Raw genomic sequence first — 17,645 nt, 5'->3', positions numbered from 1 at the left:
TGTTGGGCATGTTTATTTTGAGTACCTAGTAAATATCTATTTAAAGATACCTATGAGCAGGCAAATATACTGCTGATCTAAAACTGCAGAGATAGAACCAAAGAGGCAGACTTAACAATCACATCATTTGTACAGCGACATTTACAAAGTACTTTCACATATATTAGCTTACTTAGAATCTCACAAAAAACCTGATGCTTTTACAGATGAGAAAACTAAGGCAGATTTCCTGACTCAGAATCTCAACATTAAGAAAATTTGGGGCTGGCGCCGCGGCTCACTAGGCTGCGGCTCACTAGGCTAATCCTCCGCCTTGCGGCACCAGCACACAGGGTTCTAGTCCCGGTCGGGGCGCCGGATTCTGTCCCGGTTGCCCCTCTTCCAGGCCAGCTCTCTGCTGTGGCCAGGGAGTGCAGTGGAGGATGGCCCAGGTGCTTGGGCCCTGCACCCCATGGGAGATCAGGATAAGCACATGGCTCCTGCCATCGGATCAGCACGGTGCGCCGGCTGCAGCGGGCCAGCCCTGGTGGCCATTGGAGGGTGAACCAACGGCAAAGGAAGACCTTTCTCTCTGTCTCTCTCTCTCACTGTCCACTCTGCCTGTCAAAAAAATAAAAATAATAATAACTTGGAAGTGCTTCAGATTTTCAAAAGGAAGTAAGTACTACATGGCCAAACTGATAGTTCTGGACTCTATTCCCAATCACCAAAGCAGCACAGATTTTATCTGCTGCAAAAACTAGAATTCTAATACTTCATTTGAAAATGAGACTACAGTTGTTTTAATCAAATTTTATAACACTAAACAGGTGCACCATGTTATTTTATGTTTATAAAACAGTAATTGAAACAACAAAAATAAATTAAATTTCTAAATTAGAAGACTTGAAGCAAGAAGGTACATCCCATTTTTGTGGGATAACAGAGAAAGAAGGAAGACAGAAAACCAGAAAGTTGAAATTTAAAAAAAAAATTAGGGAGGAGCATTTCAATAGGAAGGTGCAGTAAACTACAGAAAATTCTATACAGAAATCATAAAGAATGAAGACTGAAAAAAGGATAGCAGTGCTTGGGAATTATGAGGTCACTAGCTAACCCTTAAAAGATCAATTTTAACTCAGTAAGTAAAAGCACAAATCAGACTGTAATGGCTTGGAGGTGAGCTGGAGGTTGAGGAAGGGAAGGTAACAATACACTTGGGTAAAGGTATGTTAATTTAATTTACAAAACAACCTATGAAGTAAGTACCATTATTCAGTCCAATCACAGTGGAGGAAAGTGAGACATAATAAGCCAAAATTTTATACACACATGCGTGCGCGCACACACACACACACACACACACACATATATGATGGTATGAATGTGTGTATGTACACACACACGGTAGATAAATACACATAATAGTAAAGAGTATAATAATATAATATTGAGTGAAAGAAAAGATTTGTATGATTTAATTTTTTCACAATAAGGAGCCATAACATGGGGAAGAACTTTATATTACTAATGATGTCCATGTATACTGGTGATGCTTGCCAGCTGTGTCAGTTTATCAAGTGTTGATAGATTTAAGCAAAATAAGAATACGCTAGCTTTTCCTGAATCTATTAATGCTACAGGCTTCCATTTGATAAAACCATGAATAAATAGGGGAAAAATGTCACCAAGGCTTTCAAAGACAGAATATATTTTCCTGTTGCTTACAGACCACAACAATATAACAAATGGATAGACAAAAAGCTATTCTGCTGATTAGCTTTATATCAGAGCAACAACTTTTTAAAAGAAAGAAAAATTATTATCTGACAGTAACAAAGCTATCCTAAAGCCAGAAATCTATAAGGCCTATTCTGAGAGGGAAAAAAAAGGATTAGTACATGGAATACTTTTGTCATCTTCCTGCCTACCAATATTTTCTTTGAATCAACTATGCACTAGAGTATTACAGGCATATGAAATGTTCAAACAGAAGGAATTTCATGAAAGGTTCATCTAACTTGCAAGCAGTAAATTGTGTTTTCAATCTCTACTGTAAGTATTAGATATAATTTTAATATTCCTTACAATTTGGATTAAAGTAGAACAATATTTCCAACTGTCTCCATTTTCCTAGTTAATCACTTCCTATTCATAATCTCCATAGTAACTACCTTTATTATTCAAAACATTGTGCTAAATGCTATTTTATATGTATATCTTATATTAAATTGTGTACTCCTTAAATATAGGAATTATGTTGTATTTTGCACAGAACATTAAAAAATATATCAAGTTTTATAAATGAATCAATGAGTGAACAAATATGAAGAAAATTATAGCATGGCATTACACTAATTCAAGTGTCTTTTGATTATGGTAACAATGACAATTTATATACTTTGGAATAAGAGCTTTCCAAAATACAAGCGGAAAAAAATTTTTAAATGATAAGAGAATAGATTTCTTTGAGATCCATTAATAGCCTTAAAATAGGTGAAACAGAGCAGATGCAAGTAGAAAAGAAAGTTGACAAGGTATACAGCATTTGTGTAGTAAGAATTACATAATGCTTTGATTGCCAACAATAAATTCAGAAATGTTGATAACACTAAAAAAGATGATCATTTTTCTAAAGCAGCATTTCTCAACCTTAGACACTAACCATAAAACTAGCTAAGAGCTTTAAAAAAACATTTTGTCCTCATTCTCAACAGATTCTGAATTAATTTGGGGTGAGTTCTAAATACTATTATTTTTGTTAAATCTGAAGCCAAGATGAGAAACCATAATTCTTTTCTTTTTCTTTCTTTCTTTTTTTTTTTTTTTTGGACAGGCAGAATTAGTGAGAGAGAGAGAGACAGAGAGAAAGGTCTTCCTTCCATTGGATCACCCCCGCAAATGGCCACTACGGCCCGTGTGCTGCGCTGATCTGAAGCCAGGAGCCAGGTGCTTCCTCCCGGTCTCCCATGCAGGTGCAGGGCCCAATTCTTTTCTTTAAATCAAATTGTTGAGGTATAATTAACATTCATAACATTTACTAATGTAAGCACATATCTGATAAGTTCTGACAAATTAGGGGTCGGTACTGTGGCTTAGGAGGTTGAGTTTCTGCCTGCAGTGTTGGCATCCCATATGGGCACCGGTTCGAGTCCCAGCTGCTCCACTTCTCATCCAGCTCTCTAATATGACCTGGGAAAGCAGTAGAAGATGGCCCAAGTCCTTGGGCGCCTGCACCTGCATGGGAGACCTGGAAGAAGCTCCTTGCTCCTTGGCGTCAGTTCAGCCCAGCTCTGGCCACCATGGCCATTAGGGGAGTGAACCAGTAAACGGAAGACCTCTCCCTCTGTCTCCCCCTCTTTCTGTCTGTAAGTCTGCTTCTCAAATAAATAATATTAAAAAAAAAAAAAGTTCTGACAAATTAATATAATCATGTAACCACCAAATCATAATGTAGAACACTTTTACCAATCATTAGTTCTAATTTTCTTTCTTTTTAGAAAATTTTAATGTTTGTTTATTCATTTTCATATTCTTTTTTCTTATTTGACAGAGTTACACAGTGAGAGAAAGAGACAGAGAGAAAGATCTTCCTTCCGTTGGTTCACCCCCGAAATGGCCGCTACAGCCGGAGCTATGCTGATCCAAAGCCAGGAGCCAGGTGCTTCCTCCTGGTCTCCCATACGGGTGCAGGGGCCCAAGCGCTTAGGCCATCCTCCACTGCCTTCCCGGGCCACAGCAGAGAGCTGGACTGGAAGAGAAGCAACCTGGACAAGAACCCAGAGCCCATATGGGATGCCGGTGCTGCAGGCGGAGGATTAACCAAGTGAGCCACAGCACCAGTCCTATTTTCATATTCTTGAAAAGCAGACTGACAGAGAGACCTTCACTAGTTCACTCCTCAAATGCCCACAACATCCAGGGCTGAGTCAGGCAGAAGCCAGGCGCCCAGAACTCCATCCACGTCTCCCATGTGGGTGGCAGGGGTTGAAGCACTCTGGGTATCATCCACTGCCTCCTAAGATGCATCAGCAAGAAGCTGGTTTGGAAGCTGAAGAGCCAAGGCCCAAACCCACACTCCAATATGGGACGTAGGCATCCCCAGCAGTGGCTTAACCCCATGTGCCACAATTCCTGCCCGATATACTTTCTGTCACTCCAACTTTTGCCTTTCTAAAATTTCATATACACTGAATTGTATTATATGTAGTCTTTCATGTCTGGCTTCTTTTTATTTAGATTCACCTATGTTGCTAGGCTATCAATGGCATCTTCCTTTTTATTGCTGAAAAGTATTCCATTATTTGACTATACAATAATCCCTTTGACAATTACCCATATGATAGGCATCTGGGTTGCTTCCAGTTTGCTACTATAATGAATAAAGCTGTTATAAATATTCAAATATAAGTGTTTATACAAACCAAAGTTTTGATTCATATCAGGTAAGCATTTAGGAGTAAAATTGCTGAATCTTATGATTAAGCGCATGATTATAAGAAACAGTTTGGGCTGGCGCCGTGGCTCAACAGGCTAATCCTCCACCTTGCGGCGCCGGCACACAGGGTTCTAGTCCCGGTCGGGGCGCCGGATTCTGTCCCGGTTGCTCCTCTTCCAGTCCAGCTCTCTGTTGTGGCCAGGGAGTGCAGTGGAGGATGGCCCAAGTGCTTGGGCCCTGCACCCCATGGGAGACCAGGATAAGTACCTGGCTCCTGCCATCGGCCACAGCACGCCGGCCGCGGCGGCCATTGGAGGGTGAACCAACGGCAAAAAAGGAAGACCTTTTTCTCTGTCTCTCTCTTTCACTGTAAAGAAAGACAGAAAGACAGACAGAAAGACAGAAAGAAAGAAGGAAAGAAGGAAGGAAAGAAGGAAGGAAAGAAAGAAGGAAAGAGAAAGAAAGAAAGAAAGAAAGAAAGAAAGAAAGAAAGAAAGAAAGAAAGAAAGAAAGAAAGAAAGAAAGAAAGAAAGAAAGAGAAAGAGAGAAAGAAAGAGAAAATAAGCAAATTTTTAAGAAAGAAACTGTTTCGGGCAGAGTTGTGGTGCAGTGGGTTAAGCTGCTGCCTGTGACCACTGGCATAATATATCAGAGCACCTAGGAAGGCAGCAGCAGACGGTCTAAGTGCTTGGGTCCCTGTCACCCATGCAGGAGACCAGGATGGAGTTCCAGGTTCCTGACTTCAGTTGGCCCAGCCAACTGTACCTAGGTGTTGCAGCCATTTGTGAGAGTGAACCAGCAGATGGAAGATAGACTGATCTCTCTCTCTCTTTCTCTGTCTTCTTTTCAAATAAATAAATCATTATTAAAAAGTTTTTTAAAAAGAAATCATTTTCAAAAGTAAATGTATCATTTTGCATTTCACCAGCAATGTATGAAAGTTCCAGTTGTTGCATATTCTTGTCAGTACTTGGGGCTGCAAGTCTTTTTATTTTTAGCTATTCTATTATGTGCATAGCGTAGGTATTTCCTTCTGTTTTAATTTGCATTTCTGTAAGAAATAAATAATAAATATATAGACAACTACTCTTTTTTTTCTTCCTTTTCCATTGGTTCACCCCCCCCCCCCCCAAATGGCCGCTACAACCAGCACACTGTGCTGATCTGAAGCCAGGAACCAGGTACCTCCTCCTGGTCTCCCATGCGGGTGCAGGGCCCAAGCACTTGGGCCATCCTCCAGTGCACTCCCGGGCCACAGCAGAGAGCTGGACTGGAAGAGGAGCAACCGGGACAGAATCCGGCGCCCCAACCGGGACTAGCACCCGGGGTGCCAGCGCCACAGGCGGAGGGTTAACCAAGTGAGTCGCGGCGCTGGTCTAGACAACTACTCTTAAGGCAAGAAAAATTCTAAAAAGAGGTATACTTCACCTTTTGCATCAATAGTCTATTTTTAAAGAAGTAACGATGTTATACTCTACTGAGTACCACATTCATTACTCTGTAATAAAGAGAAACAAGCAAATGACCCAAAAATATGCATTCACAGAACTTTTCAAACACAGGTTTCAAAGACTACGATTTCGGAATCAAGTACCTACTCAGTTTATAATCTCACCCTACATAAAGACAAGATATCATTAGGCTTCAGTGTCCAACATGGGTTTGTACTCTAAGATAGCAAATACAAAGGATTTTAGAAAGACTCACACCAAAAACAGGTAAACAATTATTTACTGAGTCTAATACATAACAAATGACTAAATGCTCATTTAATGAATAATTATGAACTAATAATAATGAACTAATTAATAATACACTTCAAGATTATTTTTATCTTTGTAGCACTTCAGAAATCAAAAATATCCACAAATTAAGTCACAAAATGCCAGTCTATCTTCTAGCCTCCAGTCATATATAATCAATCAAGAGATACATCCACACTATGCAAATATTAAGTTACATGACAAGTTCCTCATTCATTTAATAAGTACTTATCGGATACCAGTTTAGGGAAAATCATATTACACATTCTGAGGAGGAGAACAATTATACTTAAAACCAAAAAAGTTATCAGTTGGCTATCTATGATTATTACCTCAATCACACAGTAATTTAGCATATATGATCATATATGCTAAAGCAATATAAAAATTAGTGTGATTTCTTTAGCAAACCAGCTCAATAATGGGCTCAAAGTGGCTTATATCAGGAAAGAAATGAGTCCATAAATAAATTACAAGGTAGGATATTCACATAAAAGTAGTTTGCAATGAATTATTATACAGTTCTATCTAGTTTAGTACATATAGTCGTATATATTTCTATAACCCTCACTATAATAGGATACTGCTAATGTCTATTTCTCTTTCTTTTATAATGTTTTATTTATTCATTTTTTATTTTTTAGAGAAAGATCCATCTTCCACCCACTGGCTCATTCCCCAAATGCCCACAATATCCAGGAACTCTAACAGGGTTCTCCACTTGAACCATCCTCTGTTGCCTCTTAGCATGTGTATTAGAGGAAAACTAGATTGAAAGAAGAGCAGGGGGCTGGCGCTGTGGCATAGCGGGTAAAGCTGCTGGCTACAGTGCTGGCCTCCCATATGGGGGCCAGTTTGAGTCCCAGCATCAGCCAGCCATTACAGCCATTTGGGGGGTGAACCAGCGGATGGAAGACCTCTCTCTCTTTCTCTCTCTGCCTTCCCCTCTCTCTCTGTGTAACTCTGTCAAGTAAATAAATAAATATTAAAAAAGCAAGCAAGCAAGCAAGCAGAGGTGGGATTTGATCTCACGTACTTTGATATGGCATATGGAAATCTCAAGCAGCGGCTTAACCTGCTACACCACAATTCCCATCACTAGTGCCTTTATTTATTCACAGCCAATGTTTAAATGAGAAAAAAATTGTTTTGCACAGACATAAATAACTTTCTAGGCTTTTCACCTTAAAATGTAGGCTTTCATTTGAAGAAATTGATAAATCAACATAGAAGATACATACATGTTGTAACATTAATGACTACTTAACATTACCTTCTTATAGTAACATTATTATATGCACAAGTCTAGTACTCTCCCTGTGTCTTCCAGTACCAGATTCATACCAAAAATGTAGTGTTCTTCCTGTGTGTTTGTGTATGACAACACTGATCAGTCCATCCGTAACATTCATTCAAAAACATTTACTGAATTTTAAGATATGTTTGTGTGTGATCTGTTGGAGTAGAGGAGGAGAAAGAGAACTCACTGCTCAAAAAAAGAAGTAATTGAAAACTTGATAACTTTCTACACTAAAAAAAGATTACCACTTATCCCTTAAAGGAAAGCAGCTGCCTTCTATGACAGACTGTGTGTGTGTGTGTACACACACATACATAAATTGAGTCATTTTCCCCACATTAATTATCTTTTGAGATGTGGATTACTTTTGTACCCCAGAACAATATAGATTAAAATGAATTACATATTAAAAGCAGCAACTGTTACAGGCATAGTGGGTAAATCCACCATCTGTGGCATGGGTTTGAGTTCCAGCTGCTCCACTTCCAATTCAACTCCCTGCTAATGTACCTGGGAAAGCAGCAGAAGATGGCCCAAGTCCTTGGGTCCCTGCACCCACGTGGGAGACCTGAAAGAAGCTCCTGGCTCCGCACTGGCCCAGCCCTGACTGTTGCAGCCATTCAGGGAGTTAACCAGTGGATGGAGGATCTCTCTGTCTCTCCCTCTTTCTAACTCTTTCAGATAAATAAATAAATAAATCTTAAAAAAAAAAAAAAAGCAACTGTAATGCTTGTTACTGCTGCATTTCACAGCAGTTATACTATATAAGAAGTTCACACTTTTATTAATGATGTACAAATGCACATAAAGTTATTACTTGATATTCAAATTATGGATTACTTCCTGAAATTGACCAATAATTATTGTTGTCATTGTTATTGACTTTGCAGTTGTACCTCTTTCACACAAAGTAGTACTCAGCACTGTGGCTCTAGTATTAAAGACTATCCAAGGGAAAATTATGTGCTTACTGGAAAATGTTTGGACTGAAAACAGGAGATTTAGTAAGCTACCTATAAGAATCTACTGAAAATTTGTAGATATCTATATAGTTAAGATACAGCAGATGCAGAGGCTCCTGCATGTCTTTACCCAATTTTTAAAAACCAAAATATACAAATAAATATATCTGCATTTAAAAAAGGGAAACTATTAACCCTTCTATTCAGGTCTCTGAAAAGGCACAAGCCTCTTTCAAGTCTTACCAAACACAGAGAAATAAGATAGCAAAAACAGGGGTCAAAATCTTAAAACTAGTAATAAATTACATTTGTCCCATTCTGAGACCATCTGCAGACTCTTGAATATTTTCCCAAGGTTTACATCACTATTTCTATGGCTTCTAAACAGGTTAAAAATGCAGTTGCTTAAAACATCTATACTCTTATTACCTCAATAACACCAAAAGATCAGACTGTAAATATACTGGCACCGCCTCAAGCTTACAGATATCAAGAAGACTAGTGTGCAATTTTCACTTCTTAAAAGGAAAATTCAGTACTATTACAATTCAGTACTAATATGGAAAAGAAATGTATCCTTTGAGCATAACAAACCTATAGTTTTATTTACAGCAAATTGGGGAAGTTTTAGATCTGATTCAAAATCTGATGTTCTTCAACACAGTATTGCTTTTCAACCAGTATCTGGTACTTCCCATTACCAGATTCCACTGGAATGTACCCAGCAATTACAGAATTTAATCTATCTACTCTTTGTACAAGAGTTTATTTTTAATTTATTTTCTTTCAAAACTTGTGTGTTGTGCTGCACTTTTCCAGTTAAATTCCCTTACAAATTTTTTATTTAAAAGGATAACATTAAAGAAATATGCCAACTGTCCTTTTCTAAACCATCAGTCTTCAGTAAACCACCCAATTCTGCACTTATTATATAGCTTGGTAAGGAAATATGCAGAATTCTTAATTAGCACTGCTTAGTAATTAAATCAAGGTTGAAGTGATATTATAAACTGAAGAACATGATTGCTATCTTACTATATACAAATCACTTCCTCACTCATCTCTTGGCAACACTTTTATAGAACCTATCATCTAGATGAAGTCATTATACTCACAATTTTAAGATTAGAAGCTGAGGGAAGATCTCTAGTTATACATATTACAAGATGATTCGTGTTAAAATGCAAAACTCAAAATGATACAGAATGGAGTATCCTTCTCTCCCAACCTTATTAGCATAAAGTAAGGTCAGAAAAAATAAAGATTACTTAACTCCTAGTTCTCAAATAGCAATACTTAAGAGTGAGTAATTCATTCTCCTATCAATATTTGAAATCCAAAGTCAATCTGAAAAATATATTTATATGTATATTTTCTCAAGGTCCCTGAAATCACAGAAGAGCCTACCATCCCATAAACACACCAATTATCATAATCTGTACAATCTACAAAATCTTCATTTGGAATTTAACATTTGAGTTTCTTTAAAAACAGATACCTGTTCAAAACTCTTTCCTCATTTGTCCCCAAAAGTTTGAAAATCCTTTCAAATTCATCTCTTACTAAAAAACACAAGCATTTTCAATTTAAAATACTTTAAAGAATCTTAAAAGGATCTAAACTCACAGAAAAATTAGGGTAAACCCAGACTAATAAATGCATATATTCATTTTCATGTTTTCAATATTTCAGCATTAAAGCTGCATACCTTAATTACCCTTTTATTCAATTCATTCTTTCAAAAATATATACAAATACACAAAGAACTAACCCTTTCAAATGAGCAAAACTTTCTCAATTTACTGTCATGTATTCTGGCACAGGATAAATCTGCATTTCACCTTTGCAAAACAAATGGTGGTATGCTGTTCTTCCAACAAGAAACAAGGGATTCTATGATTCTCAACCACAAGCAGATTACTTTCTAAAAAACATCATGATGTAGCACAGTTTAAAGAAAAAAATTACCCAAATATGTTGGTTTTACCTGGGAAGAAGAGAGCTGGATGTCTGGGGTTTGTACATGTGCCTGTGCTTGATTTTAATTCTAAAAACCACCTTCTTCCAACTCCTTTCAAAAATCGGTATTTTCTTCAATAAATGAGTATACATTATACAACAAAATGCATAAATATGTACTTCCAGAATACTATATAATCCAAATAGAAAAAAAAATCAATGTTTTAATTTTCCACATAACAAGTCAACGTTAATTACTGTCATTTTTTCTCTTTCCCCAACCACTCCACAAATCCGAAGCACTGTATTTATATACTTAATAAGATTAACAAACTGACTAGAAGCTCCAGAGAAGGAATAAGAAAGAAATCGTTTTTCATCTTCCTGCACACAAAAAGCTAAAACAAAAGCAAATACGAAGACTAGTTAAATGAGACGCATTTGAAAAACCCAACGTGACCAGCTTTTGATTTACCCTAGTCTGACAAGGAAGACAGACCCCACCCCCACTCCAGATTGTGTGGGTTTTTTTTCCTTGGGTGGGGGTGTGGAGAAGAGAAGCTGTCACATTTCCATCTTCGGTTATTGTTAGTCTGCAGCCTAGATTCCCAAGCACCACTGGTCCAGGGGGAAACAATATTAAAGCAGACAATCAAAATTTTCTACAATGCACAGCGATTTGTCGTATTTTTTACCCCAACGTGAAAAGTTAATTACACTCAGATTCAATCAGCTACCACTACAGATTTGCCCGTGACAGCCTGTCCTTCAAACACTCTAATACTGCTTGCTCCAGATCACTGACGTCCTCTCCTTTCTAAACTTAAATCAGAAGAACGCCATTTCCTCAATTATTGCATCCCGAAAGGTATGCCGCCCCTTCCTTATTGCCTTTCATATAGGGAAATGGAGCGAGTGTAAAAAAAGAGAGAGAGAGAGAAAGAGAGAGAGAGAGACACCTAGTCGCTCTCCAAACAAAAAAACCAATGGGGCAGAGGAGAGGGCCAGCGGAGGGAAGAGCAGTAGTGAACCTGAAAGCAACGCCGAGGAAAAGTTTTCGATGTGACTGGTTTGTCCTTGGCAGGGCTACGGAGTTGGGCCGAAAGCCGACGGAGCAGCAAGGAAGCACCTGCAGAGGCGGCGGCCAGGGACAGAGCGCAGCGGGAGGGCACCTACCGACTTGCAGCACGTTCTCCACGGAGCCGCTGTCCAGCAGACGGATGCCCCGGCGGAACGGCAGCCCCTCGCCGCCGCCCGTCGCGCCGGCCCCGGCGCCCAGCCCGGGGGACGTCCCCGCCGCGGCCGCCCCGGGGGCGGAGCCGGCCGGAGCGGCGGCCCCGGGGGGTGGCGGCGGCCCCTCCTCGGCCGGCGAGGACCCCGCGGCGCCGCCGCGGTCCTGGAAGCTGGAGTACATGCAGATCTCCCGCTCATTCCGCGGGAAGGACCAGTAGACGATGCGGCGCTGCACGGGCTCCGGGATCCGCTCGAAGCGCTCCTCCACCCGCTCGTACGCCCACTTTTCCGCCACCGTCTTGGCGGCGCAGTCCAGCAGGGACTCGGGCTGCAGGTGGGGGCGGGCCCCGGGGGCCAGGCAGCTGCTGCCGGCGCCTCCCGCCCCTCCGCGGGCCGCCCCGGGAGAACCGCGAGGGTGGTGAGCCTGTGGGCTGGGCCACGAGCACAGCCGCTTGGCCGGAGAGACCGGCGGCGGCGAGAGCAGCTCCTCTCGCTCACCGCCTTCCGCCATTGCTGGGGACGGACGGACTGACTGAGGCGGCGGCGGCGGCGGCGGCGGCGGCAGCGGCGGAGACCCCAGCCACGGCCACGCGCCCCGCGCAAGCGCCTGGCGGCGGCGCCGGAGAGGGGGGCGGGGCGAGCGAGCTCGCGAGCCCGCCGGCCCGAGTGGGGAGCCTGGGCCGGGCCGCTGTGCGCGCGCAGAGAGCCGACGCCGGCGACCTGAGGGCCAGCGTGAGGCGGCGCGCGCCGTCCGGGCCGCCGCGGGCGCGAGGAGGCGCGGGAGCGAGCGCGGGCCCGCGGCGCGCGCTCCAGGCGCTGACGGCCCGGAGCGCGCGCCGAGCGCTCGCTCGCTCGCTCGCTCGGGGCGGCCGGCCGCGAAAGGGCGAGGAGGAGAGCAGCGCCGGGCATCCTCGCCTGCAGCGCGACTGACTGCAGCCTGGCCAGAGAGCGATGGACTGTGTGACCGAGTGAAATGGCGAGGCCGAGAGCCTCCGAGGAACCGCAAGCCCCAAGAACAGGAAAACTCAAAATCAGGCTCCTGCGGTAGGCTGGCCTGCCGGGAGACGGCAGAACGAGGCTCTGGCAAAAATGCACTAGGAAGGCAGACTGTAGGGCAAAAATCAGCAAGTTCGAGTCATGGAAACGCTCCTCATGCCATGGTGTGGGATGAAGTCAGCGGTCCCCGTCCGCCATCCCCACCACAACCCGGCGAAGTCGCTCCAGCCCTCGCTCCAGACTGGGGCGCTGCAGACCCTCGCGGGGTTTTCCGGATGGTTCAGCATCTTGCATCCCAAGAACAAGACACTTTGTGTGTGCGTTTCGGTAGAATTCTGGGATACCCCGCCCCCAGTTTAAATTAGGTCTTATTTTCCTCACTTGGCTCAGTCTTCTTCACATTTACATTACTAGTAGAGCGGTATAAATACTTTTATATTTAATGCCCTACTGACGGTAAACTCGGTGACAGCGAGGAACATGTCTGTCTGCTACTGGATGGCAACTTCATCACTAACTCCTTCATAAAGAAAACACCGAGATGTCTCTTGCTCATTCCAGAAGACTCAGCATATTTCAGATTAATTGCTGACAAATTAATCTCTACAACTTTAAAGTGTTCCAAGAACTCTGATAGAAGGGTTCCTATAGTTGAGGTAGCCCTTCAAAATGAATGAGTCCTAGAATGTAGCATCAGGTAAGAGTAAGAATGTAGTCTGATGGGAGGCAGAGTGGAGGTCAAGGAGTTTGGTTTTGCTGCAATCTCACAATTAAAGAGCACTGGCTAAAAAGAATTGGGTTTGAATCACGTTTGCTCCTTGTGTGATGCTAATCTTGACTAAGTTAAATCACTTGTAAAAGGAAGCTAGTAATTGTGCCTCAACGAACAACTGAGAAGAATTAGAAACAATTAAAATTGAGTGCTTATTCAGTGTAATAGGTACTCAACACCTGTTTATATCTGTAAATGGATTTCTATCTGTAAATACCTGTAAGTGGATTACCACGATGTAGCATGATCCCAACTTCCCCTTGAATCTGGTACCACACTGATAGGTTTTCATGACACCATCCTTTTTCCTCCCAGAACTTAGCAGAGTTTATTTGGGGCATGAGTATTCCTTTAATGCCCATCTGGCTGACTAGATGACAGGAAGCATTTCTGTGTAAGGGCATCTCCCCAACACCTCCCATAAAGCCTGCATATGGAAGATACTAAAAAAAATTTCCATTCAATCAATGAGTATGTTATTCTGATTTAATCAATTGCTGGCATGCAAAGTTGACAGGAAGAAATGTTACCTAAACATAAGAGTTAATTTTGGGTCGGCGCTGTGGCATTGCGGGTAAAGCTGCCGCCTGCAGTTCCGGCATACCATATGGACGCCGATTTAAGTCCTGGCTGCTCCATTTCCAATCCAGCTCTCTGCTATGACCTGGGAAAGCAGGGGAAGATGGCCCAAGTCCTCCGGTCTCTGCACCTGCGTGGGAGACCCGGAAGAAGCTCCTGGCTTCGGATCAGTGCAGCTCCGGCTGTTGCAGCCAATTAGGGAACCAATGGAAGATATCTCTCTCTCTCTCTCTCTCTCTCTCTCTCTCTCTCTCTCTCTCCCTCCATCTGCCTCTCCCACTCTGTAACTCTGCCTTTCAAATAAATAAATAAAATGAGGTCAGTGCTGTGGCATAGTAGGCTAAGGCTCTGCCTGCAGCACTGTCATCCCATATGGGCACCCATTCATGTCTCAGCTACTCCTCTTCCGATCCAGCTCTCTGCTATGGCCTGGGAAAGTAGCAGAGGATGGCTCAGGTGCTTGGGCCCCTGTGCCTGCATGGGAGCTTTGGAAGAAGCTCCATGCTCCTGGCTTCAGATCGGCCCAGCTCTGGCCATTGCAACCATTTAGGGGGAGTGGACCAGCAGATGGGAGATTCTCTCTCTGTCTCTCCCTCTCTCTCCCTCTCTCTCTAACTCTACCTCTCAAATAAATAAATAAAATCTTAAAAAAAAAATCCCTGTTGGGATACCAGCATCCCATATTGAAGTGCCTACATTTAATACCTGCCTCTGGCTCCTGATTCTAGCTTCCTGCTAATGTGCACCCTGGGAGGCAGCAATGAGGGCTCAAGAAATTGCCACCCAAATAGGAGACTTGGATTGAGTTCCTGGCTTCAGCCCTCCAGCTACTGTGGGCATTTGAAGAGTCAATCAACAAATAGGAGCCTACTCTCTATCGGCCTCTCAAATAAATGAGAAAGCAAAAATAAGAATACTTACCTAGAAGTTGGCATGGTGGCACAGAGTGTTAAGCCACTGCCTGTGATGAGAGCCAATTTGAATCCTGGTATTTCTACTTCCAATCCAGTTCCTTGTGAATGCTCCTGGGAAAGCAGCAGAAGGTGGCCCAAGTCCTCGGGCCCCTGCACCCACGTGGGAGACCCAGATGAAGCTCCTGCTTCCTGGCTTTGGCCTGGCTGTTCAGGTCATCTGGGAAGTGAACCAGCAGATGGAAGATCTCTCCATAACTCTGCCTTTCAATAAATACAAAATAAATAAATAAATGCTTTTTTCTGTATCAGTTGGTATGATCATTTATTTTTTTCTTCTCCAGACTGTTTTTATGTAGATTACATGAACTGATTTTCAAATATTGATGCAGCCTTGCATTCGTGGGAGAAAACCCACTTTATTGTGGTGTAATATTCTTTGTATATTCATATTTTTAAAGATTTATTTGAAAGGCTAAGTTTTAGAGAGAGAGAGTCCATCCACTCCACTTGTTCACTCCTCAAATGGCTGCAACCACTGGAGCTGAGCCAGTCTGAGGCCAGGAGGTCTTCCAAGTGAGTGGCAGGGGCCCAAGCACTTGGGCCATCTTCAGCTGCTTTCCCGACCATTAGCAGGGATGGGAAGTGGAGCAGCAGGGCTCAATCTGGTACTCACATGGGATGCCAGCAGTGCAGGCTACAGCTTTACCCACCTCAGTGTTTCCACAACAATGGCCCCAGTAAAGTTGTTTTGTATTTCATATATGTGAATTGTATAAAGCACTTACAACCAACACTATGTCAATGAACATATAGTGCTACGCTGAGCATCTTTGATCTCCTTATGCATATATTCCAGAATTCTCAGTTATATAGCTAGAATGGAATTGCTGATTATGGAATATGAACACTTTCAGTTTTACTAAATGCTGCCAATGTGTGTTGCAATGTAGCTTGATCAATGCATCAGTTTTCTTATGCTGAGAAAGAAATTACTCTTTTAAAAAACCTAGAGCTTCCAAACAATAGCAGTTTATTATCTCTCACAGTATATATGAGTATGGAATTTGGAACAGCTTGGCTGTGTTGTTATGGTTCAGGATCTCTCATGAAGTTGGCTACACATATTGGCTGAAGCTGCAATCATCCAAAGATTTGACAGACGGACAGATCCTCTTCCAACGTGGCTCACTCACACTGCTGGTAAATTATTGCTGGCCCTTGCTGGCCTCAGTTCCCTCCCAACATGAGTATTTTCATGACATGGCTGGTTTTCTCCAAAAGGAATCAAGAGAGCAAAGCAGAATCTGCAATGCTTTTTATGGTCTAGCCTCAGGAGTCACATACCATCACTTCTACTATACTCTTATGCTATCAGGCCAGTCCTGATTTAATGCTGGAGAAGATTATTCAAAACTAACACAAAAATAGGTAAAGATTACCAGAAGCATGTTGGATATTGCCTACCACAACCAACTTCCATCAGCACTGAATAAGAGTACTATTTTCTGCACATCCTCACCAATAAGCAGTGTGTCAGACTTACACATTTTTAACAGTCTAGTAAACAATAAATGTTTTTCTTTATTTTTCTTCAGTTACTGGTAAGGTTGAGCATCATTTAATGTATTTTTGTTCATCAAATGTCCTCCTATTAATTGTCTAATTACATCTTTTTTTTTTCCACTGGATTGTTAAACATTTTCCTAATTTGTAATACCTTATTTCTTCTGGGTAGTACTACTTCGCTATATGCAATACAAATATCTTCTGGTATGTCTCTTGTCTTTTTAATCTTCTACTATATTTTGCAATACTAAAGTTTTTAAATTTTGATGAGGTCAAATGCCTAACTTTTTTTTTTAAGTGCAGCTGGTGACTTAGTTCTTCCCTTGTCACTTTTTTCTTTTTTTAATATTTGTTTACTTATTTGAAAACCAGAGTTACAGAGACTGAGAGAGAGAGAGAGAGAGAGAGAGGTCTTCCATTTGCTGGTTCACTCCTCAGATGGCTGCAACGGCCAGAGCTGCACCAATCCAAAGCCAGGAGCCAGGAGCTTCTTCCGGGTCTCCCACTTGGGTGCAGGGGCCCAACCAGTTGGGCCATCTTCCACTGCTTTCCCAGGCCATAGCAGAGAGCTGGATCAGAAGTGGAGCAGCTGGGACTCGAACCAGCACCCATATAGGATGCCAGCACTGCGGGCAGCAGCTTTACCTGCTATGCCACAGTGCCAGCCCCTGCACATATTATCTTATTTAAAAAAGGCTTTCATAGTGTATTTTCTTCTAGTAGTTTTGGAGTTTTTCCATCTTTGGGTCTTTTTTTCTCATATGGAATTTTTTCTATGAATCTGATTTTAATTTTTTCTATAAGAAAATCAGTTACTTGTTCTAAAACCATTGGACAAATAATTCAGTCTTTCCCCCATAGACCTGTGATGTTCACTCCCAAGATGGCCATCTCCCTCCCAAGATGGCCGTCTCACTCCCAAGATGGCTGCCATCTCACTCCCAAGATGGCTGTTTCACTCCCAAGATGGCCGCTGTCTCACATCCAAAATGGCCGCCTCCCAGGCGACACAGCAGAGAGCTGGCCTGGAAGAGGGGCCACCAGGACAGACTCCGGCGCCCCGACCGGGACTAGAACCCAGGGTGCTGGCGCCACACTGCGGAGGATGAGCCCAGAGAGCCGCAGCACTGGCTGTGCGCCCCGTTGTCCCGCCCATCCCCGCGTGCCGGGACATGCCCATTAAC

The 17,645-nt window shown here is 42.5% G+C and overlaps 1 protein-coding gene across 4 annotated transcripts in view; it reads right to left on the bottom strand.

The window, feature by feature from the left end:
• Positions 1-12,382, bottom strand: part of ZSWIM5 (zinc finger SWIM-type containing 5) — a 187,694-nt gene extending 175,312 nt beyond the window's left edge. For 2 of the 4 annotated variants that reach the window (XM_051857847.2, XM_051857848.2), the window contains exon 1: positions 11,578-12,297. In XM_051857847.2, the coding sequence (XP_051713807.2) occupies positions 11,578-12,145 (568 nt within the window). In that variant the 5' untranslated portion in view covers positions 12,146-12,297. Of the gene's footprint in view, positions 1-11,577 lie in introns of all 4 variants that reach the window. The other 2 variants (XM_008265350.4, XM_051857851.2) reach the window with 2 other exon arrangements.
• Between the last annotated feature and the right edge of the window lie 5,263 nt (positions 12,383-17,645).

This window comes from Oryctolagus cuniculus, chromosome 7 (genome assembly GCF_964237555.1).
Source record: "Oryctolagus cuniculus chromosome 7, mOryCun1.1, whole genome shotgun sequence".
Lineage (NCBI taxonomy): Eukaryota > Metazoa > Chordata > Mammalia > Lagomorpha > Leporidae > Oryctolagus > Oryctolagus cuniculus.
This window is presented reverse-complemented; position numbering and strand designations above follow the sequence as displayed.